Source organism: Lates calcarifer, linkage group LG16_LG22, assembly GCF_001640805.2.
Source record: "Lates calcarifer isolate ASB-BC8 linkage group LG16_LG22, TLL_Latcal_v3, whole genome shotgun sequence".
Classification (NCBI taxonomy): domain Eukaryota; kingdom Metazoa; phylum Chordata; class Actinopteri; family Centropomidae; genus Lates; species Lates calcarifer.
In genome coordinates, this window is record NC_066848.1 from 22756695 (window position 1) to 22779516 (window position 22822).

Genomic DNA, 22822 nt, shown 5'->3' on the forward strand with positions numbered 1-22822 from the left:
TCGTGCCATCAAGTTGACTCAGTTCGTTTTCTAAACTTGAACCAGTTCACCGAAATGAAGTGAACTGACAGCAGTAATTACAGTCCACATCTCTTGAACTGAATAAACTGTTTGTCCAGATGATGGTGCTAAACAAAAGATTACAGAGTCATTAAAATCTAAAGTGTTCTCTGAGGAGCAGCAAGTGTTGGACCGACCAACTAACAGACTGCCTGTCCTCATGTTGTGTTTTGTCATTTTCCTTGCCAGATGTTGATAGTGCACCCCAAAATAGCATCAAATAATGTATCTCATAAAATTCATACTCATAACATAATTAATATGGACAAAATAGCACATGCACCAATGCTAGGACCCTCCTACTAAAAAAGGAAGCACGTTATTCATTTCTTCAATTGGGCATCAGCAACATATGTTTATGTTCAAGTGACAAAACCCTCCTGCAGCTGTAATAACTTCGTCAGCAAAGGAGGGAACAGTGTAACAGTATTATATGCTACAAATGTCCACAGAGGGAGGAGACAAGGGTGGATGGAGACCTTGTTGTTTTTATTTTTGGAAGAGCGATGTACTGTTGTCAGGTCAGAAAATGTTTGTTTTTATTGTCATGTACACATAAACAATAACATCCATGATTACAGTGGGTGACATGCCAAGAAACATAGCAATGCACCAACAAAGGCAATGTAGAAATAGACTGCTAGCAAGTGAACATCTAACTATAAATAGAGAAATCTCTGTCTGTCTGTATTTTTATTTTCTCGACAACAGCTATTCCGATCAATTTCAAACTTGACGAGTGTATTGCCTAAAACCCAAGGAAATGCAGTGTCAACTGTGAATTTTTTTTGAACTAGCAGAAGTAAATGCACAAATTCAAGTAATCCAAAAATTGGCTTTACAAAATGAGGAAAGAAATACATTCAGTGTGTTTGTTAAACCTCAATCATATGAGTTTTATTAGGTAACACTGCATGTAAACATTCTGTAAAGTTTTAAGAAGTAAAATCATGACTTATTTGACCTTAAAACAATTTTTGTAAAGTGTATTGGTCACATGCATGCTAGGAATACTCTCTTCCAGCACTATCTCTAGGTGCCTCCATCAGATTCCTCTCTGTGACAAAGGTGTCTAAACTTAGCTGGTGATATAACAGGCTGAGCAGATCAGGCTGCTCTAGGATCAGCCTGTCAGTCTCAGCAGAGGAGCTGAATGCCCTCCTTACTGCTGAAGCCAGCACATTAATATATGTAAATAACAGAGTTCTGTTTTCCCTCTCCTGTCTGTCAGAATCCGAACAGCTGTCAGTCAGCTGGGCCTTCTGATCAGGTAGGTCACTGGACACCTGTTGGTCCCACAACACAGATCCAACTGTGATTCATCCACAGGGGTTTCTGTTGCTCTTGGTCTTTATGCAGATTTTCCCACATCCAAAACTCAAACATCCAACAGACACAGTTAGAGTTGGTGAACATAGTGGAGCATTTAGCAGCTAAAGAGACAGATAGTTCCCTCAGGAGTTGGTAGAGACCAACAGTAAATATGAACTACTAAATTGTCAGCTGAGGTTGACCCTTCATTCCCTAATGTTGTTGCCCTGATTCAAAGTTTATTTATTTATGTATTTATTGTAGTTTGAAGACATTTGTTATTGTAGTTTGTATTCTGTTCGTGTGTGTGTTCATAAATACAGCTGTGTTTTATCCAGATGATTCACAGTAATTGGGCAGAGCAATGCCAGGGTCTGAGGCCATGTCTTCAAGTATCCATTTTGTCCGACCAACAGTCTAAAAACCAAAGAAATTCAGTTTCTGTCAAAAAGTAATAGCAAATATTAACATTTTCAAAGTCAGAGACATTTTGCCACTTTTTAAAAAATCAATAAATCACTGATAAAATAAATAATCGACATTTCCAGTTAATTTCCTGTCAACCAAATAATTGATTAAACAACTTAGAGGAGAGTAAGGAGACACAGAGAAACGGTCCTTTAGTCATTTCATGAAACCTCACACATGCTGACAACTCAGCAGAGAGAAAGAGTGTGTGTGTGTGTGTGTGTGTGTGTGTGTGTGTGTGTGTGTCTGTCTGTCTCAGGAAATTCTCACCTGTTGTTAACACCTGCCAAAATAAAAGACCATTAACCTAACATGCATCTGTTACTGTACAGACAGAGCTGACTGTCATCACTCTGGGTGACATGCTTCTTCATTACCATGAGCACACACATGCTGTAGTTTATTTGACTCAGTCCCAAACACACCATCCTGTGTGTTGATGCCTTGTTGTAGGGAACTTCAGCAGTGATGTGTGGGGGGAATTTGGACCAGCGACTTTGCTGTAACAGCCCATCTGCTGCTGACCTTTCGGCTATCGGAGCCACTTAGCTCGTGCCCTTTCTGTTTCAGCTCTTATCACCGCAGAGATAATGAGATGTTTCCTGGCATCGCCCCTGATTGGGTCCAAGGGAGACCCTGGGCATAATGGGGTGAGGGAGTGAGGGTAAGGGAGGGGGGCGAGTCTAGAAGAATCTGCTGGGTCTATATTAGCCCCAGTGAATCACGGCGAGCCTGACATACCAGGTGTCCCCTTTCACGCCATATAAGTCCACCCCCCCTCCTTTCCCTTCAACTCCCCCCCTCCCCCCACTGCCCTGCCTCACCCGGCCTCACCCCTCCACCCCCCCCCACCCCCCCCCCCCCCACAATGCCACAGTGCTATCTCTAGCTATTCTTAGGCTGTCACTTCAGCTCGTCTGAGCAGGCAAGTCCTCTTCTTTCTCCTCTCTCAGCTTCTTCTTTTCTCCAACTCTTTCTTGTCCTTCTTTTAGAGTTTTGGTTTTTGCATTTCACACAGTTTTCAGTTTCATTTCAGGTTTGTCTCTCCATCTTTCACCTGTCTGATAGCCGTCTCTCCATCTCCTTTCAGAGGCTACTCGGCGCCGACCCCATCCCATCCCATCCCTTCAGCTGCTGTGGGGTTTAAAAAAAATTTTTTTGGTTTAATCACCGCCGTCCGTCTCGGAGGATCTTTTAGTTACCTGGAAGAATGAGTACCTACACTGTATCGCTGCCCGGCCCCGGCCCCTGGGGCTTCAGACTGCAGGGGGGCAAGGACTTCAACATGCCACTCACCATCTCCAGGGTAAGAAAGTGCTGTTAGTGATTTTTGGTGGTGATTTTCCAACGTATACCATCATATTTTAGACCAGATAAGTCTCTAAAGTCTGTTTCAAATAGAAATGAGCTGCTATCAGGAGTTTTCTAGAAATTACTGACTGTATCTTGAAACAAGAAAGAACAAGGTGTGGCATCCTGAAAGCCAAAGGGTTTTACTGTTGGAGGCAGCAGTTGGTTTTCATTCATTTTGGTCTGATCTGAAAATCAGTTTGCTCAAACTTGAAAAATGCTTAAATAAATCTGCATTTTGCACAGAACCAGATGCAGTTCAATGAAATGGATTATTTTCAAATATGGGGTAGTTTACTGATATGAATGGAAATGACTGCCCAGAGAGTGGACATGCAAAAAAACCCCAAATTTTGGAAAATAGTGGTATAGTGCTTTAAAGCTGGCTCTAGAACCTGCGACTGCTGTTTTCCTCTTCTCATGTCATTTGCTTGTTGGTTTCTTGATCAAAAGTTGGGCTTTGTGAGATGAACAGTATGTGGAGCCTGTCTGGGCGAGACCTGTGACCCCCACCGGTCCTCCGTGGCCCCCGCAGGGCGTGACGGCTGCCAGGACTTGTCAGGGAAGCCGAAAGCAGAGCTGGAGGCCTAAAACTGGAGCTGGTGTTGGTTTCACAGCTTCGTCTCTCTGAATAGACAGAGCAGGAATGAAAAGACAGAGACAGAGAGAGAGAAAACACTCCTCTGCCTCTTCTCTCTGCCTCTACTGCCTCACTCTGCATTTCTTGAGTCCTGGGCTCACAGGAGAATTTGTTGCATCTGTTGTCAGGATGCTGAGATCCTTCACCTTTAACCTTCTCTCTGCTGGCTGCTTGTTGATGATTTAGGCACTGAGGTTCATTCTGTGAGCGGTTTTGGGTAACAGCTTCAGCTAAATGCCTGAAAGGAAATAATGCTCTGTTTGCTTTGTCCATTACACACACATACCTGACATATTGAAATGGCAATAAAGTAACAGACATGATGTGATGCAGACGTTGTGCTTTGACGTGGTCAGGACACGCGTTGGAAAGTTGTTGGCAGAGTACTATATATGTAGCCATGCTTTAGTGAAGGAGGGTCAGATATTGACCTGAGTAGATGATGGAAATATGTTTTAAGGTTTGAAGAGCAGGGAGCGTCAACACATCGAGAGATAAGAGGTACAGTTGTTTGACTCTGTTATCTGCTGCATGTTATTCTGTACTGGTCCACTGAAAACAGACTGTACTCAATATAACCCTACACATCTGCAAAGTTTTGTGATAAGTTCACACTGGAAAAGTGACATAATTAGGTATATTGAAAACTGGCACTGTATATTAAAAACTTGATTATTGAGTGTGCCGTTAACAAACATTATTGTCACTCCACTTTGCACAGAAGAAGTGGAGGCACAACAAATGTAAATACATTGTAAACAGTGGTGAAGCCTTATTAAAAAGGCAAGAGAGAGAGAGAGAGAGAGAGAGAGAGAGATCGAAGATATTGTATGAGGAGGAAGAGACAGGTGTGAAAACAACACACCTTGTTGTTGGGCTGATGATTTAAGCGCTCAGACACAGTCAGCAGTTGAAGCAGTGGCTGTGACACACAGCTGCTGGAGGTGATTAAGATGCTTTAAAACACTTAGCACCTGACTGCTGCAATCTACATCAAACATCTCATCAGTCCTTGGAGTCAAGTCTGAACTCACAGACATTAAACATGTATTTTTAGATTCAGTGTGCCTCACATTTTCCACTTATATCAAACGTCCCTTGTGAATAAACATCTATTAATCTGCTTTGAAATCATAAAAAATGATGCTCCTTATAACTGTAGAATCATCAGGTTTTTATATTTTCTTCTTGTCTATACATCCATGGGTGCACTGCAAAGAGGAGCTACTATTTACCAGCTGATTCTGCAACTTTTAATTGTGCTTATTTGCCAAAAATGTGAACAAATATAAACAAACAATACCCATTGCCCATCCCCTAAAGCATTACAAAAACTTAGAGCATAGTTATCCCATAAATAAAAGTAAGATGAAATAACAATAGGAGTTACAAAATCCATTAATACTAACTTTTAGTGGCATCATCAATATTTTTTGGCTCATACTGTTGGCTTGCAGGTGTGTTTGTGTTGAGCGTGTAACCTCAGGGTTGATGGTGACTTTCAGCCTTTCTGATTGTGAAAAAAGAAAAAGCACGTCTTTTCCATTGGGTCCTATGAGTCTGAATTTGCACGTTAATTTGTGTTGAAATTTACTACTGTTACTACTTTAGACAGTGACTGCTAGTACGACTGTTGCTGCTCAGTTCAAGTTAAACAACCAATGCATTAATTGGTGCTGTGATAAAGATGTAATCAATCAATCAAGAATCAGTGCAGATTTGATTATTAAGTAATCAGAATGAGATCAGTGAACTGATCAGGGGTCTGTCTTCAGTTGGTGGTCTTTGGCTGGACGTCATGCTAAAGCAACACAATGACATCCAGCAGCTGTTCGTGCTCTCTCTCACACACACACCACACACACACCACACACGCACACACACACACAAACACACACACACACGCACACGCACACACACACACACACACACACACACATACTGACAGCAGGCTCAGTCATTCAGGAGCAGCTGACGAGGTGCTTCCCCTCTGCTCTCTCTGTCCTTTTCGGTCTCTTTCTGTGGCTCATAGTTTTCCATTACATCATCACACAGCCACGTTGGGAGACAGACCACAGCTGTTTACAGTGAAACAGATTTTACTGGTCACCAAACGTCACATATTGACAGTAAGAGATGAGTCCAAACAGTGAGAGAAGAACATCAGCACCAAGAGCTGAATGGAAAAATGTCAAAATGATGGAAATCTGACATTTCTGTTTATTTCATGTATGAATGTGAGGAAGGCTCCACATCGCTCCACACAGATCTCATGTTTTCTTCTCGTCATGCTTCATGTGCATCAGCGTTAATTTGCTAAGTCTGTTTCCCTTTTGCTTTTTATCCACTTAGAACTTTCCAGTGTCTTTATCACAGCAAATTTTCAATTTGTGCATAAAAACAGGTGGGTGGCAATGCCCTGTCTGCCATCCTCCCAAATCATTCTTTTAAAAGGGAGGGTAAATGCACCATGTCAGAGGAAACATGTATTTTCAACAAGGTTCAGGGCTCTATTTTCATGCTGGCTCTAGAGCTGATACTGCTCTGGCCAGGACTGGCTTCCCTACCAGCAGAGCTGCCTTCGTCCTTGCCACTGTTGCCAGACTATGTGTATTTAAAAAATGCTGATGTTTTGGTCTGACGTTTGGATATTTTGGATCAATCTCTGTCCATTCTGTCATTTTATAGGGATTTATCTTGGTGTTAATGTGAGCGTGAGTGGTCGTTTGTCTGTATATGTCAGTCCTGTGATAGACAGGCAACTTGTCCAGGGTGAACCTCCACTTTTTCCAATGTCAGTGGGGATTGGCTCCAGCTCTCCAGCTTTCTCTTTCCTTTGACAACCAAGGATAACCAGTATAGCTAATGAATGGATAAAACTTACCAGAACACCCACAGTCCATTGGCCCACCAGCGCAGTGGCTCATGTATGCCCTGTATGCCTTATTCCTAAATGTCATGACTGTTTGGCTAGCTAGCTAAGGTTGCTAGGTAATATTAGCTTGTGATAGTTGGAAGCGTCAAGTGTTGAACGTCACTCTAGGACTAAGGGGTAACGACCAGTGTGGAGCCTCCTCGCTGTAACTGTAGGTTAAAAAACTACATGGTTAAAAGCACACATGTAGGGTGCACTGAGAATACAGAGGCTTACATAGAGTTTTCATTTTGTTTGGCTGGTCAGCCACGATCCACATGCAAGAAGTGCACAAGACCAAAACTGGTCATTGCTCGTCAGCCATCAGAATAAGTCCCAAAGACATTTTTTGTTGTTGATTTAAATCATCCAAAAATACCCTATCCACCACAGCTTTGTCCTGTCAGTTTTTTACTGTAAATCTGTGTGTGTGTGTGTGTGTGTGTGTGTGTGTGTGTGTGTGTGTGTGTGTGTGTGTTTGAAGCAGAAAAGCCTGTTAGTCACATGTTCACACACATAAATCTGCAGCCTTTCACTACAAATATGTTAAGATGGAAATAAACACAAGCCCACACGCACACACACACACAATATCAAAAACCCTGAGCTTTGTTTGAAAAATATTTCCATCTCTGTGTGCGGTGCCATGTGGTGATAATCTGCCGTCATTATGACAGCAGTCGCGCTCGCTCAATGGATTTACGCTGCGTTTTCTGGCACTGACGGCTTTCTGACAGAGCCAGGGAGTTTTTGGATGAGCGAGGGACAGGGGACGCTTCCCATAATCCCTTTGGGCTCCGCTGTTCATTGTTTCCGCAGGTTCAGAGGTTCAGAGCAGCAGGTTCGGGGAGCAGGGATAAAAAAGAAGGATTAACAGGCAGATGAGGACAAAACAGACCCAATCTACATCTCTTTGCTTGAGGGGTTTGAAGAAAATCAGCATTAGATTTACAGTACATGTGAATGTATGTTTCTTCCAAGTTTAGCCCATTACCAGCTGAATCGCCCCCCACTCATACCACTCTTTAGCAGCCAAGCCTGATATTTCCAACCAGGAGCTGGTAGAGACCAAAAACAGAGCTAAAAGAACATGAACTTAGAATCATCAGGGGGACACAAACATCACTCCACGTGAATGATCATGTCCCTCGTTTCCTTTCATGCCTCAACTGTCTAGTAAAGGTTAAGAAATGCCCCCAGATAAGTGACTGCTGGATCAGATGATGAGACTTTCAGCAGTGATCTCAAAGTTTATGATGTGAAAATGCCTGTATTTTCTATTGGATAGAATAAATTCAGTAAGAACAAGAAGTGAGAATCTACTCAAGTGATCGTGATCAGATATGTCCCAAATGTGTTTTTGATCACACACAGTTGTTTTAAAAGTGTTTTAGAAAAAGTACACTGATGATGATCTAACAGTGAAAATGGAGTTGCAGATTTACAACAATTAATTGTGGCCCCACTCCCCCTCCATCCTGCTCTGACTCTGGCTGTGTTGCTGCCTCATTTCACCCTTTCAAATATATTAACAGCAAAATGACTTCAGAGGTTAGTGATGTCTTCTTTCTCACACTCGAATTCTCCCAGTATCTCAGCAGGGATTAGTCTGAGGTCAGGTCCAGGAGTTTGGGATGATTTGAGGCTGAAGCAGTGAAAGGCGAAGCTGATGGCCTCTGAGCGGCACCAACCTGAAACCAGCAGGGGCTGATGGGAAGATAAAGTTTACCTTTAGGCAGTGAATTAAAACGTTCGGATGTCAGACTGAACAGGATTTAATTTCCTTTTCTTGTGTACTAAAAGAAACTTCGCTAGTCTGCCTTTAGAGGAGAATCTACACTGACTTTCACTTTCCTGGTCTGCTCTTTTAATTTTCCACTCAGATCCATACTTTACCAAAACACTCTATTACAACTAAAAGCCCTGTGTTCAGAATGTCAGTAAAAGTATAAGTATTACTTGCAAAATGTTCTTTAAGTATCAAAAATAAAATTAGTCATAATGCAGAATGGCTCCCTCCAAAGTCTTATATTATTATAGTATATTCTATTATTTTTTATCATAAACTCATATATGTAAGACCATTTTAATGTTGTAGTTCATGAATGTACTTCATATCTTTTTTCCTCAACCCAGCCGGTGGAGGCAGATGGCTGCCCACCCTGAGTCTGGTGCTGCTCGAGGTTTCTGCTTCTTAAAGGGAAGTTTTTCTTTGCCACAGTCGCCTAGTGGTGGTCATGTTAAAGACCTCTGGGTCTCGCTCTTGAAATATAATAATCTAAAGAATACAGTCCAGACCAGCTCTATATGAAGTGCCTTGAGGTAGCTTCTGCTGTGATTTGACACTATATAAATAATGGAATTAAATTGAATACAACTGGGTAGATTAGACTAGGATAGTACTGTATCATAAAGTAACTATAATTAGTATATGTATATGTATAATGTATGTAGTGTAGTAAAAAGTACATTTTTTTTACATAAAATACAATACTCACAGTCTAAGTATATCAGATTTATACTCAAGTACATGACCTGAATAAATGCAGTTAGTTGAATTCCACCTTTGCTTTTCTCAGTATTTTATCTTCACCACTGAAATTTGAAGGTCAAAATCTAGCATGTGACTGGACTGCCCTTTGTCTGTTTGCCCTTGCCACAACTACTCAACTCTCATTATCATCCTTAGGAAATGTCTTTTTCTTCATTATTATTATTATTATTATTGTTAGTAGTAGTAGTAATAATAGTAATATTTGGTGCTGAGATCGTTGCTACTGTTATTATTGATAACACCATTACAGCTATGTTCCAGCAGTTTTTCTCTCAGCTCTGCTGCACTGACCTGCTGCATATTCATTTCTCTGCCATATTCCTCGACTCTGCCATTAAACAGACTGACATTTTCTCCAAAAGAGCCACATGTGGCTGCAGGCTGACTGAAATGTCAGACAAGCTCTGAGGTTGTGCAGCAGTGTTTGTGGTTCTGAAGAGTACAACACTCATAACAGAAAGAGGAAACAGTAAGAGGAGAGTTTATGGACTGAGCTTACTGAGCTTTGGAACCTTTCAGACATGAATCCTGTAATTTTCTGCAGCAGCAAGAGATCATTAAAACAGAACAGACCAAAAATATAAAACGTCTTCTACTTATTTCTGTGGTATATTTTCATTTCACTATTGTAGAGCACTGAAGTTAAACTGTGCTGCTTTATTTGTAGGTGTGCTGCTTAGATATCAAATAAATAAACAAAGTAAGAGATCAAATACTAAAAGCCAGAATGAGCCACAACCACTCAGGAACATGCACCTAGATTAATTTAAGCTCCACTTTCATAGCATTTGTTTGTGCCTTGATTTTCAAATAATTGACATCTTTTCACTCTGATAAGCTTTTTAAAAATCCCTCACTGCTATAATTTGTGTGTGGTTTTGTAGTCTATTGTCACTGGTGGTACATGATACATGTATTTTCATATCAGTGAGACATACTGGCTACTGTTTTGATTTTGGTCCCAATAGTAACACTGAATATTTAAGGTATTATTGCCTGATGTAACATCATCAGTCAAATGTTGTGTATGACGGTCTCTGTCCATCCAGATCAGTCTGCTTTCCAGCTGATGTACAGCTGAGCGTCGTTCTGAGCTGTTCTAATAAAATTTTACAGTCTGCCTGAAAGCCAAGCTCTCTGAAACTCGACCCCTGTTGTAGCACACAAGTCTGACTCAGCTCTCAGTGAGCTTCCTGATCCCGCTGTATGCTGTTACAGCCACACAGGATCTACCTGAAACGGTTTGACAGCAGGGAGCCCCAAATAAGATCTGCAGTACACCCACTGAGATCTTTAGTGCAGGACTGATCTTGAGTTTTGTAGATATCACTTGGTAGTTTATGTCATAATGCTGCCTGTTACAGAAGGGATGATTATGTCTGTTCTCAGGATATCTGTAGGTATGGATAGATTACTAACTGGGCCTACCAAGCACAATCCCAGGGGTCCGGGGGCTCTAGCTGGGCTAGAACTTCTGTTTGAAGAGACTGTCAACATTTCATGTGGGAAAGTGAATGACATGAAGATGCTAAAAGTCACCAAAAAGACACAAAAGAGTAGGAAGCGACTATAAGGACATACAAAAAGACACCAAGGAGATGCAAAATGACCATAAACATATATAAATCAACCACAAAGAGAGATAACATGATCACAAAAATGCAAAACAACTAGGTTTGAGAGTGCACCTTAGCCAACAAGCTATGGAAAGTGCAACAAATTGCAAATTTTCAAGGTGACATGAGCAGTAAAAAATGCAAGTTAATGTAACGTATCACTGCGCTACAGCACCCTACACTGCCACTGTACCAACAGCCGCCTCTGCACACACAGGCCTGCAGTGTGGCAGTGAGCGGCTGTAGCTGCTGACAGGCAGAAGGCTGTTTTTAGCCTCTGAAGGTCAGTGAGCCTGCAGACACACACACACACACACACACACACAGGTCTTATCAGTTACCCCACTGCTCATCTGTCTCTTGTCACATCTACTGTTACAGACCTAGAGAGTCTCTGCTGTCAGGTCTGTGTGTATAATAAACTCCACATTCACATTTTTAACTTCGCTTTACAGTTACAGAGGGTCGTGGAAGTCTTGACATCACTTCCGGTGTAACTGCAGTTCAAACAGCTTCTGTATCTCAGGCAGGGTTTCTATCATGGATCTTTTAGTAAAAGCCAAACATGCTCCTGAAGTTTGTATTAGTCTATATTAAATTAGCATTTAAGATAAATTAGTGTCTACTACTGACCTTAATAGTAGAAGTTGAAACTTTTGTAATTGTAAGAAAAATAAACAACTCATTTGTTAGTACTAGAGATATTCCAAAAAAATATTGGTATTGGTATCAGGGCCAATTGGGACATATTTTAATGAGCCTAATATCAGCTAAGATAAAACCAATCTCATCCTTTCTTTCCTGAACTCTGCTTTTGACTGCATTTTACAGTATTCCTCAGAGGGTATTGAGTTTCTATTTTCAGTCAAGCTCCTATTTAAAAGGTCAAGAAGAACCTCTTCTGCTCATTATGAAAGTCTATAATTTTTGACTTAGAGTTACTCAAGACAAGGCGCTGCTGGGATTTGAACCCAGGATCTCCTGTTTACTAGACAGGCGCTTTAACCAGCTAAGCCACAGCACCTGTTTTTTCTCTCTCATATTTTACTGAATTAATTTCATTAAGTTTACTCAAATCTGAGCTTGTGGATTTTGATTTGTGAAAGTATGTGTGCAAAACCAAGATGTTTCTTGGATGATTTTTTCAAAGTCTATCCAACTGTTTGATCTGGGTTGACTAAGAAGAAACTCAAAGTGTTGCTTTATTTGAAAATGAAGAAATATATTTCAAAATTAAGTAAGTGATTGTTCACAACACTAAACTGATCCTTCCAGGATTTGTTAGTATTTCTAAATTCCTGTCCCATGGGATGTGATTTTGAAGAGGTACTGCTGGGATTTGAACCCAGGATCTCCTGTTTACAAGACAGGCGCTTTAACCAGCTAAGCCACAGCACCAGTTGGTTTTATAGCATCCCTTGGCAAAAGGTTCCTTTAGCAATGCATTCAGTGTTACTGGTCACTGTGGTGAGACTATTTTGTTGAATTGATATATTTATTTCTAAAATCATCACTCTGAGAGAAAGTTATAAGCTCATTTGGGAACATTTTTGAGGTGGAATGCGTAAGGGGGATTAAGCACAACTTTGCTTAAAGGCACTGCTGAATTTGAACCCAGGATCTCCTGTTTACTCCTGTTTTGAAATATATAAGTGTGTTTCTATATTGGACTGATACTGTAAGGTTTGTTAGTATCTCTAAATTCCTGTTATGTAAGAAACAACTTTACAGAGGCACTGCTGGGATTTGAACCCAGGATCTCCTGTTTACAAGACAGGCGCTTTAACCAACTAAGCCACAGCGCCTGTTCTTTTGTTCTGCAGCTACTATCAAATGGTTCCTTTAGCAAGGCTTTCACCAAGCTCAGCATGTTACTGACCACTGCAGTGAGAATATATTGTTGAAATTACAGTTTTACTGGGAAAATAATTACTCAGAGAAAGTTAGAAGCTCATTTATGTCCTGCCTGAGGAGGGACAAACAATGAAGAGCTGAAAGATTCTGGTCACATCTTTTCCTTTAGTCAGGTTGCATTAAGTCTAAGGCAAATCATTTGAGATAGATGCAGCACAACTTTATTTAAAGGCACTGCTGGGATTTGAACCCAGGATCTCCTGTTTACTAGACAGGCGCTTTAACCAACTAAGCCACAGCACCTGTTCTTCTTGTTCCAGCCACTGTCAATAGGTTCCTTTAGCAAGGCTTTCACCAAGATCAGCATGTTACTGACTTGACCCCATGCTCTCCAGGCAATACTGTTGACTGTCTTGTATGGAAAGTAGCCAAAGTTTGTCCAAAAAGTTATACCTTGGGCACTCAGTTATTGCCTTGTTTACTCAAGGAGGAAGGAGTAACTTCAGAAAGGCGCTGCTGGGATTTGAATCCAGGATCTCCTGTTTACTAGACAGGCGCTTTAACCAGCTAAGCCACAGCACCTGTTTTTTCTCTCTCATATTTTACTGAATTAATTTCATTAAGTTTACTCAAATCTGAGCTTGTGGATTTTGATTTGTGAAAGTATGTGTGCAAAACCAAGATGTTTCTTGGATGATTTTTTCAAAGTCTATCCAACTGTTTGATCTGGGTTGACTAAGAAGAAACTCAAAGTGTTGCTTTATTTGAAAATGAAGAAATATATTTCAAAATTAAGTAAGTGATTGTTCACAACACTAAACTGATCCTTCCAGGATTTGTTAGTATTTCTAAATTCCTGTCCCATGGGATGTGATTTTGAAGAGGTACTGCTGGGATTTGAACCCAGGATCTCCTGTTTACAAGACAGGCGCTTTAACCAGCTAAGCCACAGCACCAGTTGGTTTTATAGCATCCCTTGGCAAAAGGTTCCTTTAGCAATGCATTCAGTGTTACTGGTCACTGTGGTGAGACTATTTTGTTGAATTGATATATTTATTTCTAAAATCATCACTCTGAGAGAAAGTTATAAGCTCATTTGGGAACATTTTTGAGGTGGAATGCGTAAGGGGGATTAAGCACAACTTTGCTTAAAGGCACTGCTGAATTTGAACCCAGGATCTCCTGTTTACTCCTGTTTTGAAATATATAAGTGTGTTTCTATATTGGACTGATACTGTAAGGTTTGTTAGTATCTCTAAATTCCTGTTATGTAAGAAACAACTTTACAGAGGCACTGCTGGGATTTGAACCCAGGATCTCCTGTTTACAAGACAGGCGCTTTAACCAACTAAGCCACAGCGCCTGTTCTTTTGTTCTGCAGCTACTATCAAATGGTTCCTTTAGCAAGGCTTTCACCAAGCTCAGCATGTTACTGACCACTGCAGTGAGAATATATTGTTGAAATTACAGTTTTACTGGGAAAATAATTACTCAGAGAAAGTTAGAAGCTCATTTATGTCCTGCCTGAGGAGGGACAAACAATGAAGAGCTGAAAGATTCTCCTCACATCTTTTCCTTTAGTCAGGTTGCATTAAGTCTAAGGCAAATCATTTGAGATAGATGCAGCACAACTTTATTTAAAGGCACTGCTGGGATTTGAACCCAGGATCTCCTGTTTACTAGACAGGCGCTTTAACCAACTAAGCCACAGCACCTGTTCTTCTTGTTCCAGCCACTGTCAATAGGTTCCTTTAGCAAGGCTTTCACCAAGATCAGCATGTTACTGACTTGACCCCATGCTCTCCAGGCAATACTGTTGACTGTCTTGTATGGAAAGTAGCCAAAGTTTGTCCAAAAAGTTATACCTTGGGCACTCAGTTATTGCCTTGTTTACTCAAGGAGGAAGGAGTAACTTCAGAAAGGCGCTGCTGGGATTTGAATCCAGGATCTCCTGTTTACTAGACAGGCACTTTAACCAGCTAAGCCACAGCACCTGTTTTTTTGCTTTCATATTTTACTAAATTAATTTCATTAAGTTTACTCAAATCTGAGCTTGTGGATTTTGATTTGTGAAAGTATCTGTGCAAAACCAAGATGTTTCTTGGATGGTTTTTCAAAGTCTATCCAACTGTTTGATCTGGGTTGACTAAGAAGAAACTCAAAGTGTTGCTTTATTTGAAAATGAAGAAATATATTTCAAAATTAAGTAAGTGATTGTTCACAATACTAAACTGATCCTTCCAGGATTTGCTAATATCTCTAAATTCCTGTCCCATGGAATGTGATTTTGAAGAGGTACTGCTGGGATTTGAACCCAGGATCTCCTGTTTACAAGACAGGCGCTTTAACCAACTAAGCCACAGCACCTGTTGGTTTTATAGTATCCCTTGGCAAAAGGTTCCTTTAGCAATGCATTCAGTGTTACTGGTCACTGTGGTGAGACTATTTTGTTGAATTGATATATTTATTTCTAAAATCATCACTCTGAGAGAAAGTTATAAGCTCATTTGGGAACATTTTTGAGGTGGAATGCGTAAGGGGGATTAAGCACAACTTTGCTTAAAGGCACTGCTGAATTTGAACCCAGGATCTCCTGTTTACTCCTGTTTTGAAATATATAAGTTTGTTTCTATATAGGACTGATACTGTAAGGTTTGTTAGTATCTCTAAATTCCTGCTATGTAAGAAACAACTTTACAGAGGCACTGCTGGGATTTGAACCCAGGATCTCCTGTTTACAAGACAGGCGCTTTAACCAACTAAGCCACAGCGCCTGTTCTTTTGTTCTGCAGCTACTATCAAATGGTTCCTTTAGCAAGGCTTTCACCAAGCTCAGCATGTTACTGACCACTGCAGTGAGAATATATTGTTGAAATTACAGTTTTACTGGGAAAATAATTACTCAGAGAAAGTTAGAAGCTCATTTATGAGGAGGGACAAACAATGAAGAGCTGAAAGATTCTCCTCACATCTTTTCCTTTAGTCAGGTTGCATTAAGTCTAAGGAAAATTCTTTGAGATGGATGCAGCACACCTTTACTTAAAGGCACTGCTGGGATTTGAACCCAGGATCTCCTGTTTACTAGACAGGCGCTTTGACCAGCTAAGCCACAGCACCTGTTATTTGCCCTTCAGCCACTCTCAGAAGGATCCTTGAGCAGGGCACCCACCAAGATCATATTCAGTATTTTGATACAGCTGTATTCCCAATAAAGCTGTTTTCATTCACATGTTTTTTGCAGCAGCAGTTAGTTATTGTGTCATGCACACACAAGTGTCCAGCCCACATCGGAAACAAACAACTGTTGCAGTAGTGAAACATTTGTGAACATGAACATTTTGCATTACATTGCAACCACAGAAGTTTACTACTCTTAATGTCTGCTTTCTTTTGATCTTTCATCCAACAGTTTCTTATTTCTACATTCAGCGGCTACAGAGCAACATGATCATTCATATCGGTGTCTATGTTCACCTCCTGAATCTAACATCATTCCTTAGTCAAGTTTGTATGTTTTAGTTAAACTCCTACTTCCAATCTCAAGAACAACCTTTTTTGCTCATAAAGAAAGTCTATAACCTTGGACTTGGCATTATTGATGCTGAGGCGCCGCTGGGATTTGAACCCAGGATCTCCTGTTTACTAGACAGGCGCTTTAACCAGCTAAGCCACAGCGCCTCTCTTTTTCGTTTTTTCTCATATGTAAGTTTCACTCTTATATGTGTATCTGCTGAAACGAGACGTTCCCCCACCAATATGGTCACTTTTTGTCATGCCTCCGTGCCAGCAACAGCTGTGGTCAGAGGCATTATGTTTTTGAGTCATCCATCCGTCCCATTCTTGTGAACGTGATATGTCAGTAACAGCTTTAGGGAATGTCCTCAAAGTTAGCACAGGCACTCATTTTGACTCAAGAATGAGCTGATTAGATTTTTGGTCATCAAAGGTCAAAGGTCGTGGTCACTTACCTTACTAACTCAGGAATTCACATGCTAAGTAACTGCAACTAGACAGGTTGGCAGAGGCATTCAACTTCAAGGCCATAATTCTACTTTTAAACATTTGGACTAAAGCAGCAGCAGGTAATCAGTTATTGTGTCATCTTACACTGAAAACAAAGAACTTTACCTCTTTTACTCTACTACTTCTTTTATTCTATTTTCTTATGATCATTCATCCAGAGGAAGTCTTTAGAAATTGCGAGCATTTTACTGAGTATGTATGTATGGCCTCATCATATCATGAGCAGTAAAGCATAATATGGAGTTTTTCTCCAGTCTTCAAAATCCCATTCTCTTCAGGGAGACATAAAACCTGCCTGTCTGGCAAATGTGAATGTTGAATATTAGTGCACACAGAGATGTCTGATATTTAGTCAATTTCTGCATCACATACAGTCAGACTCTGCACTGTAGGTATTTTTCATTTGACAATATGTTCTAAAGTTTGTTTTGTACCAAACATCTACAGACCGCCTGTCTTCATACATCATTATGTTGTTGTAGTTAAGCTATTTTTGGCAAATGAGTTGAAGGGCATAGAGTATTTGTGAAGAGGAAGAGAAGGTCTGCATATGAGGACAATGTGGTGTGAACCTGGGAAGTGTATGTGTGCCGTAAAAACTGCATATGGAGAGTGTGAAGTATATGTGGGTCAGTGTGAATGGCTCGGAGTGAAAGTAGGCCACTCTGCAGCCTGGACAGGCCTCACATTGTTTGAGCTCAGTGAGCAGCTTCCTGACTGAAAAACTCTCCAAACATTTGGTCACTTTGGTTTGCTTTAATCCAGCTGGCAGTGGTGAAATAATCTAAGCTGAGTGACCGTGGAATCAGCTGGAGTCAGCGAACAGAGATGAGCAACACAAAGACTGAAAGAGCAGAACAGGAGGCTTTGCCATCATTTAACAGAGAGGTTCAACCCAGAGGGTTTAGTACCAGTGTTTTTCAGTCCTCTTGTTTATGAAAGGAACACAACACACTTACATATCATCACATTTTTTTAACATCTATTCCTCAAGTTCAGCCAAACCTCTACTTCAAACACCAAGAGCAACTTATCTGCCCATCATGAAAGCCTGTAAAGTTTTGGAGGTGGAATTGCTAATGATAAAGTGCTGCTGGGATTTGAACAAGACAAGCACTTTAACCAACTAAGCCACGGCACTTGTTCTTCTTGTTCCAGCCACTGTCAATAGGTTCCTTTAGCAAGGCTTTCACCGAGATCAGCATGTTACTGACTTGACCCCATGCTCTTCAGGCAATACTGTTGACTGTCTTCTATGGAAAGTAGCCAAAGTTTGTCCAAAAAGTTGTTAGATTTGTCACTAAAGGGGTCTGAAAAGTCAGTAAATGTAAACCTCCCCCTGATGATGTAGTAGAAACTGTTCTTGCCCATTCTTTTTGAAAGACTAATGGCCAATAGGGAAACACTGTCACTTGGCTGGCTGACCAGTGGTATACCTTGGACACTTAGTTATTGCCTTGTTTACTCAAGGACAAAGAAGTAACTTCAGAAAGGCGCTGCTGGGATTTGAACCCAGGATCTCCTGTTTACTAGACAGGCACTTTAACCAGCTAAGCCACAGCACCTGTTTTTCTTGCTCCAGCCACTGTCAAAAGGTTCCTTTAGCAAGGCTTTCACCAAGATCACAATTTTATTTAAAGGCACTGCTGGGATTTGAACCCAGGACCTCCTGTTTACTAGACAGGCGCTTTAACCAACTAAGCCACAGCACCTGTTTGGTTTCTTTTTCTCTTATATTTAAATGTCACTCATATCTGAGATTTTGATTTCCTGTCATTTTTTAAAAGTCTAACAAAATGTTTGATCTGGGTTGAGTAAGAAGAAACTGAAACAGTTTATTTATACACTATATCCAACAGTTACAGAGCAACATGATCAAACGTTTGTGTTCACCTGACTAAGGTTTTTTACAGAGAAAGGTCAACTTTTGGGCATGTGCTAATTAACTGCAACTGGACAAATTGGTGGAGGCATTCAACTTCAAGGCCGTAATTCTACTCTTTTTGTTGCAGCCGCTGTCAAAAGGCTCCTGAACAGTCAGTAAATGTAAATGCCTCTGTGACATAGTAGAAACCATGTGCACCCATTCTTTTTAAAATGAATTCATCTTCTCCAATAAGCATTATTTTATTTAAAGGTGCTGCTGGGATTTGAACCCAGGATCTCCTGTTTACTAGACAGGCGCTTTAACCAACTAAGCCACAGCACCTCTGTGGTTTGTGCTATTTATCTCAAAAAAGAAATCACATGTAGTGAAAAGCTTTTCCTCTGAAATCAATCAGTCAATCACGAATCATAAAAAATGACCACTTCACATGTGCAGTTACTGTCCATGTGTGCAGTGTTGGAGGAGTGAGGTGCCTCGACTGACTGATCTGATTTACTGTGTGCTCTCATTGCATCTGCTCAACAGCTTTTTGTGTTTTCAAGCTCTGCAGGAGATTTGAGTTGACCTACCTGTGTGTGTTTGTGTGTATGTGTGTGTGTGTGTGTGTGTGTGTGTGTTGTACTGTAATCCAGCCACAGTATCCCCTTGCTTCCTGTTGCTGTGGTAATGTGGGATGAGCATTTTGGACACAATGATTTTAGAGGTGGACGGTTGACTAAAAGAAGTATCAGCCTTTAAGTAGCTTTTCTGGAGCTGTTGATTATATCACATGATCTTCGTATACCCAGTCATCATGGAAATACAGATGTTTAGAAGAACATGAAATAATGTGACTGGGTTTTAGCCACAGTAGCACTGTAGCTCCTTGGATGTCACTATAAGTCTGTCCACCACAAATAAACGACTGTAAATCTGGTTTGAGATCAGAAAGAAGATACTCCCTTTAACTGAACTAACCTTGGAATTCTTAAGTTAGCAGAGGCGCTGTGGCTTAGTTGGTTAAAGCGCCTGTCTAGTAAACAGGAGATTCTGGGTTCAAATCCCAGCAGTGCCTCAGATGTGGAGCTGTGGTGGTTACTTTTCATTCACTATATCTTGCCGCTCATGTCTTATGTTTTAAATAAATAAAATGTTTTGGCCCTCATTTGGTGCTGTAACTTAAGTTGTACATAAACTGTGAACCAGTCTAGTTTTTTTTTAAACTTAAATAAGTCTTGTCGCTTTGTTTCATCTCCTTTTTAAGTTTATATTCTGATACTTGTTCCTACTGATTTCAATGATGTCCTTAGATTAGAAAAATGTTTCTCACTGAAGTCATAAATTCCAAGAAAACACATTATTATATTTTTTTGAAATGACAGCTTTGTGTAAGAGAGTTGGAGAACATGAAAAAAAGACATCACAACATTGTATCTGAGGCACTGCTGGGATTTGAACCCAGGATCCCCTGTTTACTAGACAGGTGCTTTAACCAGCTAAGCCACAGCACCACGCCTGTCTGTGTTTTTATTTCTCTGCTTCTCCTTTTGTTCCTTGGAAAAGTACACATCCCAGTAGTATCCACGTCTATTAGCAGCATTGTGGGAGGCAGGAGAGAGCAGGATCAGACTCTGATCAGACCTGCTTAGGTTAGAGATGTTTTAAGTAAACATTGGTACAGAAACCAAAGAGTGTGTGGGGAATTAAGCATAAGAAAAGGTAGACATTCAACTGTTACTGTCCAACCAGGCACTGCTGGGATTTGAACCCAGGATCTCCTGTTTACGAGACAGGCGCTTTAACCAACTAAGCCACAGCGCCACATCTGGCTAATGCCCCTACTGTCCAAAAGACCATGTGAAATGAAACTACAATTATGCGAGTCACTTTACACTCCTTTTTTGACTCAAATTGAAAAAAGCATCGGCTGCACAGAAGCCAGGATCTCCTGTTTACTGAATGCTACAATTATTTCTACAATTTGTTAAGACTAGCATGTTGGTGAACACTGTCTTTTTTAAAGCCTAGCTGAGTTGATGTAACAATAATAAGAGTAAGAGTTCCTCAGAGAGCCAAGAGTAACTACATAACTTCCACTGTGATTCTTATCTCTTGAAATAACACATAACATATAAACACATTTTGAATTAAATTGCATGTATTCGGCATTAATAAGTAGGCACTGCTGGGATTTGAACCCAGGATCTCCTGTTTACTAGACAGGCGCTTTAACCAGCTAAGCCACAGCGCCTCTATAGTGTGCTGTTTCTCTCATATTAATACATGAACTTAATACATTTTATGCTCACTTTGAACAAAGTGTCAGCTGGAAAGTTTATTGTGCCTCTGGAGGACCTTCCACTGTATCAGAATTCACAGTGGATGTGAGAGGAATCCTGTAAGAGAGTGCACATGAGTAAGGCTGCTGGGCCTGAACACATCCCTAAAAAGCAGCATTTTGCTGCGCTCTTCTTAAGTTTATAGTTTCAAGCCTGTGATTGTTCAGTCGCCACCACTGTGTCCAAAGCATTGATTCTGGTCCAGTTATCCTAAATTGGTGCAATTTCAAAGCAGAGGAGATGACTAAGCAAGTGATAACAAGGCACTGCTGGGATTTGAACCCAGGATCCCCTGTTTACAAGACAGGTGCTTTAACCAGCTAAGCCACAGTGCCACATAACATGAAGACTGGTTTTGATGAGCAAAGCATTTAGTTGTGTGTGCGTTCCCTGTATGTAGCTCTTGGGCGTGGTTGAATAGTCAAAAAAATCTCCTTACCTAACCACTTTCCCTTGACCTCAATGGAAAACATCATGACGTCAAGGAAAGATAATTGATAAGGACTCAGGAAAAGAGGACTGTGGTATTTAGAGAATCTGACTGCACCTATGGAGTCCATACCAGTACCCACAAACCACCAGGTAGTAGGCATGTCTGAAATATGTCACACACACTAAACTTAACCCACACTTAATACACACTGTTCCTAACTGCTCTGGAGGCAGTATGCAGAGCTGGGTGTCCAACATATCCAATTTTCCTGTTCTCTAATAAAATCAAAAACAGAATGTTATTGTTGACTGTAGTGAGAAAAGTTTGTTCTGAATCTTAAATCAACCAGAGGGCGTCTCCGGAAGCGGCTCTGAGCTGCTGAATTTATTCGGTTATCAGTCCTCGGTGCAGGAGCTCTCCCAGCTGGAATTGGACCAGTAAGCTGAGCAGAGTGCGAACTGGGCCGGCTCCCCGCTGGCTTTCAGTGTCATTACTGCTCATCTCCAGGGGGGCGATGTTTCATTCACATCCATTAACCAGCATTCAGTGGAAATGTCAGCCAGATGAGTCAGAGCAAGATAAGGACCACAGCTAAGTGTCAGAGCACTATTTAACCTTTATCACTGTGTGTGTGTGTGTGTGTGTGTGTGTGTGTGTGTCTATAGTACAGTCTCATCCAGGTCTCAGCTGCTGTTTTTTCTGTTAATCCTGCAGACCTCTCCTGTTTCCCTGCAGTCTGTTCAGATGACTGCTGTTATTCTCCATGCAGATGGGATGACACACAAACAGATGGTTAAATCATAGGTTCACGTTTCTTCAAGTTTATCTTAAAACAATACGTGCCGTACCCATATGTGTGTGTGAAAGGCTTACTGGTTTGTCTAATTGCACCTGCTGTTCATTCCGACCTTTAAGAAATCCTTTCCTAAAGTAATTTCTATAAGACAAAATCTTCTAATGGGGGATAACATCAGCTTCAGCTTCAGACATCTTTGGAATGTAAATTAGTGCTTCATATGCCTCCTCTTTACTCACCTCCATCTTTGGCTCTGTCTCCACCTACATCTCCTTGTTCTTCCCCCACCTCCTCTTCAAGGACCCCATGCTCCATCTCCACCATCTTGTCACCCACCTCCAATTTTACATCAGCTTCAACTCTCTCCTCCAGGTGTAGAGGTTGGAGGTTCAGACTGGAGCTAAAATATCTCCCGTGGATGGAAATAGAGCGAGTAATTAGAGTGAGTTGATGGGACTCAGTGGGGGTTAGCGCTGCATGGACAGCTGTCCAGGCTTTAACACCCAGGCATGAACACTTGTGTCCTGTCATTGTGTTCGAGGCGCCACAGAGGCCTCGAGGTTACAGACCAGCCCTGTGAGTGAAAGGTCACGAGGT

At 41.0% G+C, this 22822-nt stretch overlaps 1 protein-coding gene and 21 non-coding genes across 22 annotated transcripts in view; 2 read left to right on the plus strand and 20 right to left on the minus strand.

Moving 5' to 3' along the window:
• The first annotated feature begins 2705 nt into the window (after nucleotides 1-2705).
• The window catches only part of LOC108895698 (LIM domain-binding protein 3-like), a 48862-nt gene continuing 28745 nt past the window's right edge, over nucleotides 2706-22822 (plus strand). Inside the window, 2 exon segments of the mRNA XM_051076571.1 lie at nucleotides 2706-2764; nucleotides 2930-3145. Of these exon segments, the coding sequence (XP_050932528.1) occupies nucleotides 3050-3145 (96 nt within the window). The 5' untranslated portion in view covers nucleotides 2706-2764; nucleotides 2930-3049.
• Nucleotides 11864-11937, minus strand: trnat-agu (transfer RNA threonine (anticodon AGU)). Its single transcript has one exon. It is a non-coding gene; the product is annotated as a tRNA-Thr (tRNA).
• trnat-ugu (transfer RNA threonine (anticodon UGU)) lies at nucleotides 12238-12311 on the minus strand. The gene has a single exon. It is a non-coding gene; the product is annotated as a tRNA-Thr (tRNA).
• Nucleotides 12645-12718, minus strand: trnat-ugu (transfer RNA threonine (anticodon UGU)). Its single transcript has one exon. It is a non-coding gene; the product is annotated as a tRNA-Thr (tRNA).
• trnat-agu (transfer RNA threonine (anticodon AGU)) lies at nucleotides 12997-13070 on the minus strand. Its single transcript has one exon. It is a non-coding gene; the product is annotated as a tRNA-Thr (tRNA).
• On the minus strand, nucleotides 13276-13349 carry trnat-agu (transfer RNA threonine (anticodon AGU)). Its single transcript has one exon. It is a non-coding gene; the product is annotated as a tRNA-Thr (tRNA).
• On the minus strand, nucleotides 13650-13723 carry trnat-ugu (transfer RNA threonine (anticodon UGU)). The gene has a single exon. It is a non-coding gene; the product is annotated as a tRNA-Thr (tRNA).
• trnat-ugu (transfer RNA threonine (anticodon UGU)) lies at nucleotides 14057-14130 on the minus strand. The gene has a single exon. It is a non-coding gene; the product is annotated as a tRNA-Thr (tRNA).
• On the minus strand, nucleotides 14409-14482 carry trnat-agu (transfer RNA threonine (anticodon AGU)). Its single transcript has one exon. It is a non-coding gene; the product is annotated as a tRNA-Thr (tRNA).
• trnat-agu (transfer RNA threonine (anticodon AGU)) lies at nucleotides 14688-14761 on the minus strand. Its single transcript has one exon. It is a non-coding gene; the product is annotated as a tRNA-Thr (tRNA).
• trnat-ugu (transfer RNA threonine (anticodon UGU)) lies at nucleotides 15061-15134 on the minus strand. The gene has a single exon. It is a non-coding gene; the product is annotated as a tRNA-Thr (tRNA).
• trnat-ugu (transfer RNA threonine (anticodon UGU)) lies at nucleotides 15468-15541 on the minus strand. Its single transcript has one exon. It is a non-coding gene; the product is annotated as a tRNA-Thr (tRNA).
• On the minus strand, nucleotides 15811-15884 carry trnat-agu (transfer RNA threonine (anticodon AGU)). Its single transcript has one exon. It is a non-coding gene; the product is annotated as a tRNA-Thr (tRNA).
• On the minus strand, nucleotides 16372-16445 carry trnat-agu (transfer RNA threonine (anticodon AGU)). The gene has a single exon. It is a non-coding gene; the product is annotated as a tRNA-Thr (tRNA).
• trnat-agu (transfer RNA threonine (anticodon AGU)) lies at nucleotides 18282-18355 on the minus strand. The gene has a single exon. It is a non-coding gene; the product is annotated as a tRNA-Thr (tRNA).
• On the minus strand, nucleotides 18429-18502 carry trnat-agu (transfer RNA threonine (anticodon AGU)). The gene has a single exon. It is a non-coding gene; the product is annotated as a tRNA-Thr (tRNA).
• trnat-agu (transfer RNA threonine (anticodon AGU)) lies at nucleotides 18926-18999 on the minus strand. The gene has a single exon. It is a non-coding gene; the product is annotated as a tRNA-Thr (tRNA).
• On the plus strand, nucleotides 19659-19732 carry trnat-agu (transfer RNA threonine (anticodon AGU)). Its single transcript has one exon. It is a non-coding gene; the product is annotated as a tRNA-Thr (tRNA).
• Nucleotides 20095-20168, minus strand: trnat-agu (transfer RNA threonine (anticodon AGU)). Its single transcript has one exon. It is a non-coding gene; the product is annotated as a tRNA-Thr (tRNA).
• Nucleotides 20405-20478, minus strand: trnat-cgu (transfer RNA threonine (anticodon CGU)). The gene has a single exon. It is a non-coding gene; the product is annotated as a tRNA-Thr (tRNA).
• trnat-agu (transfer RNA threonine (anticodon AGU)) lies at nucleotides 20835-20908 on the minus strand. The gene has a single exon. It is a non-coding gene; the product is annotated as a tRNA-Thr (tRNA).
• On the minus strand, nucleotides 21258-21331 carry trnat-ugu (transfer RNA threonine (anticodon UGU)). Its single transcript has one exon. It is a non-coding gene; the product is annotated as a tRNA-Thr (tRNA).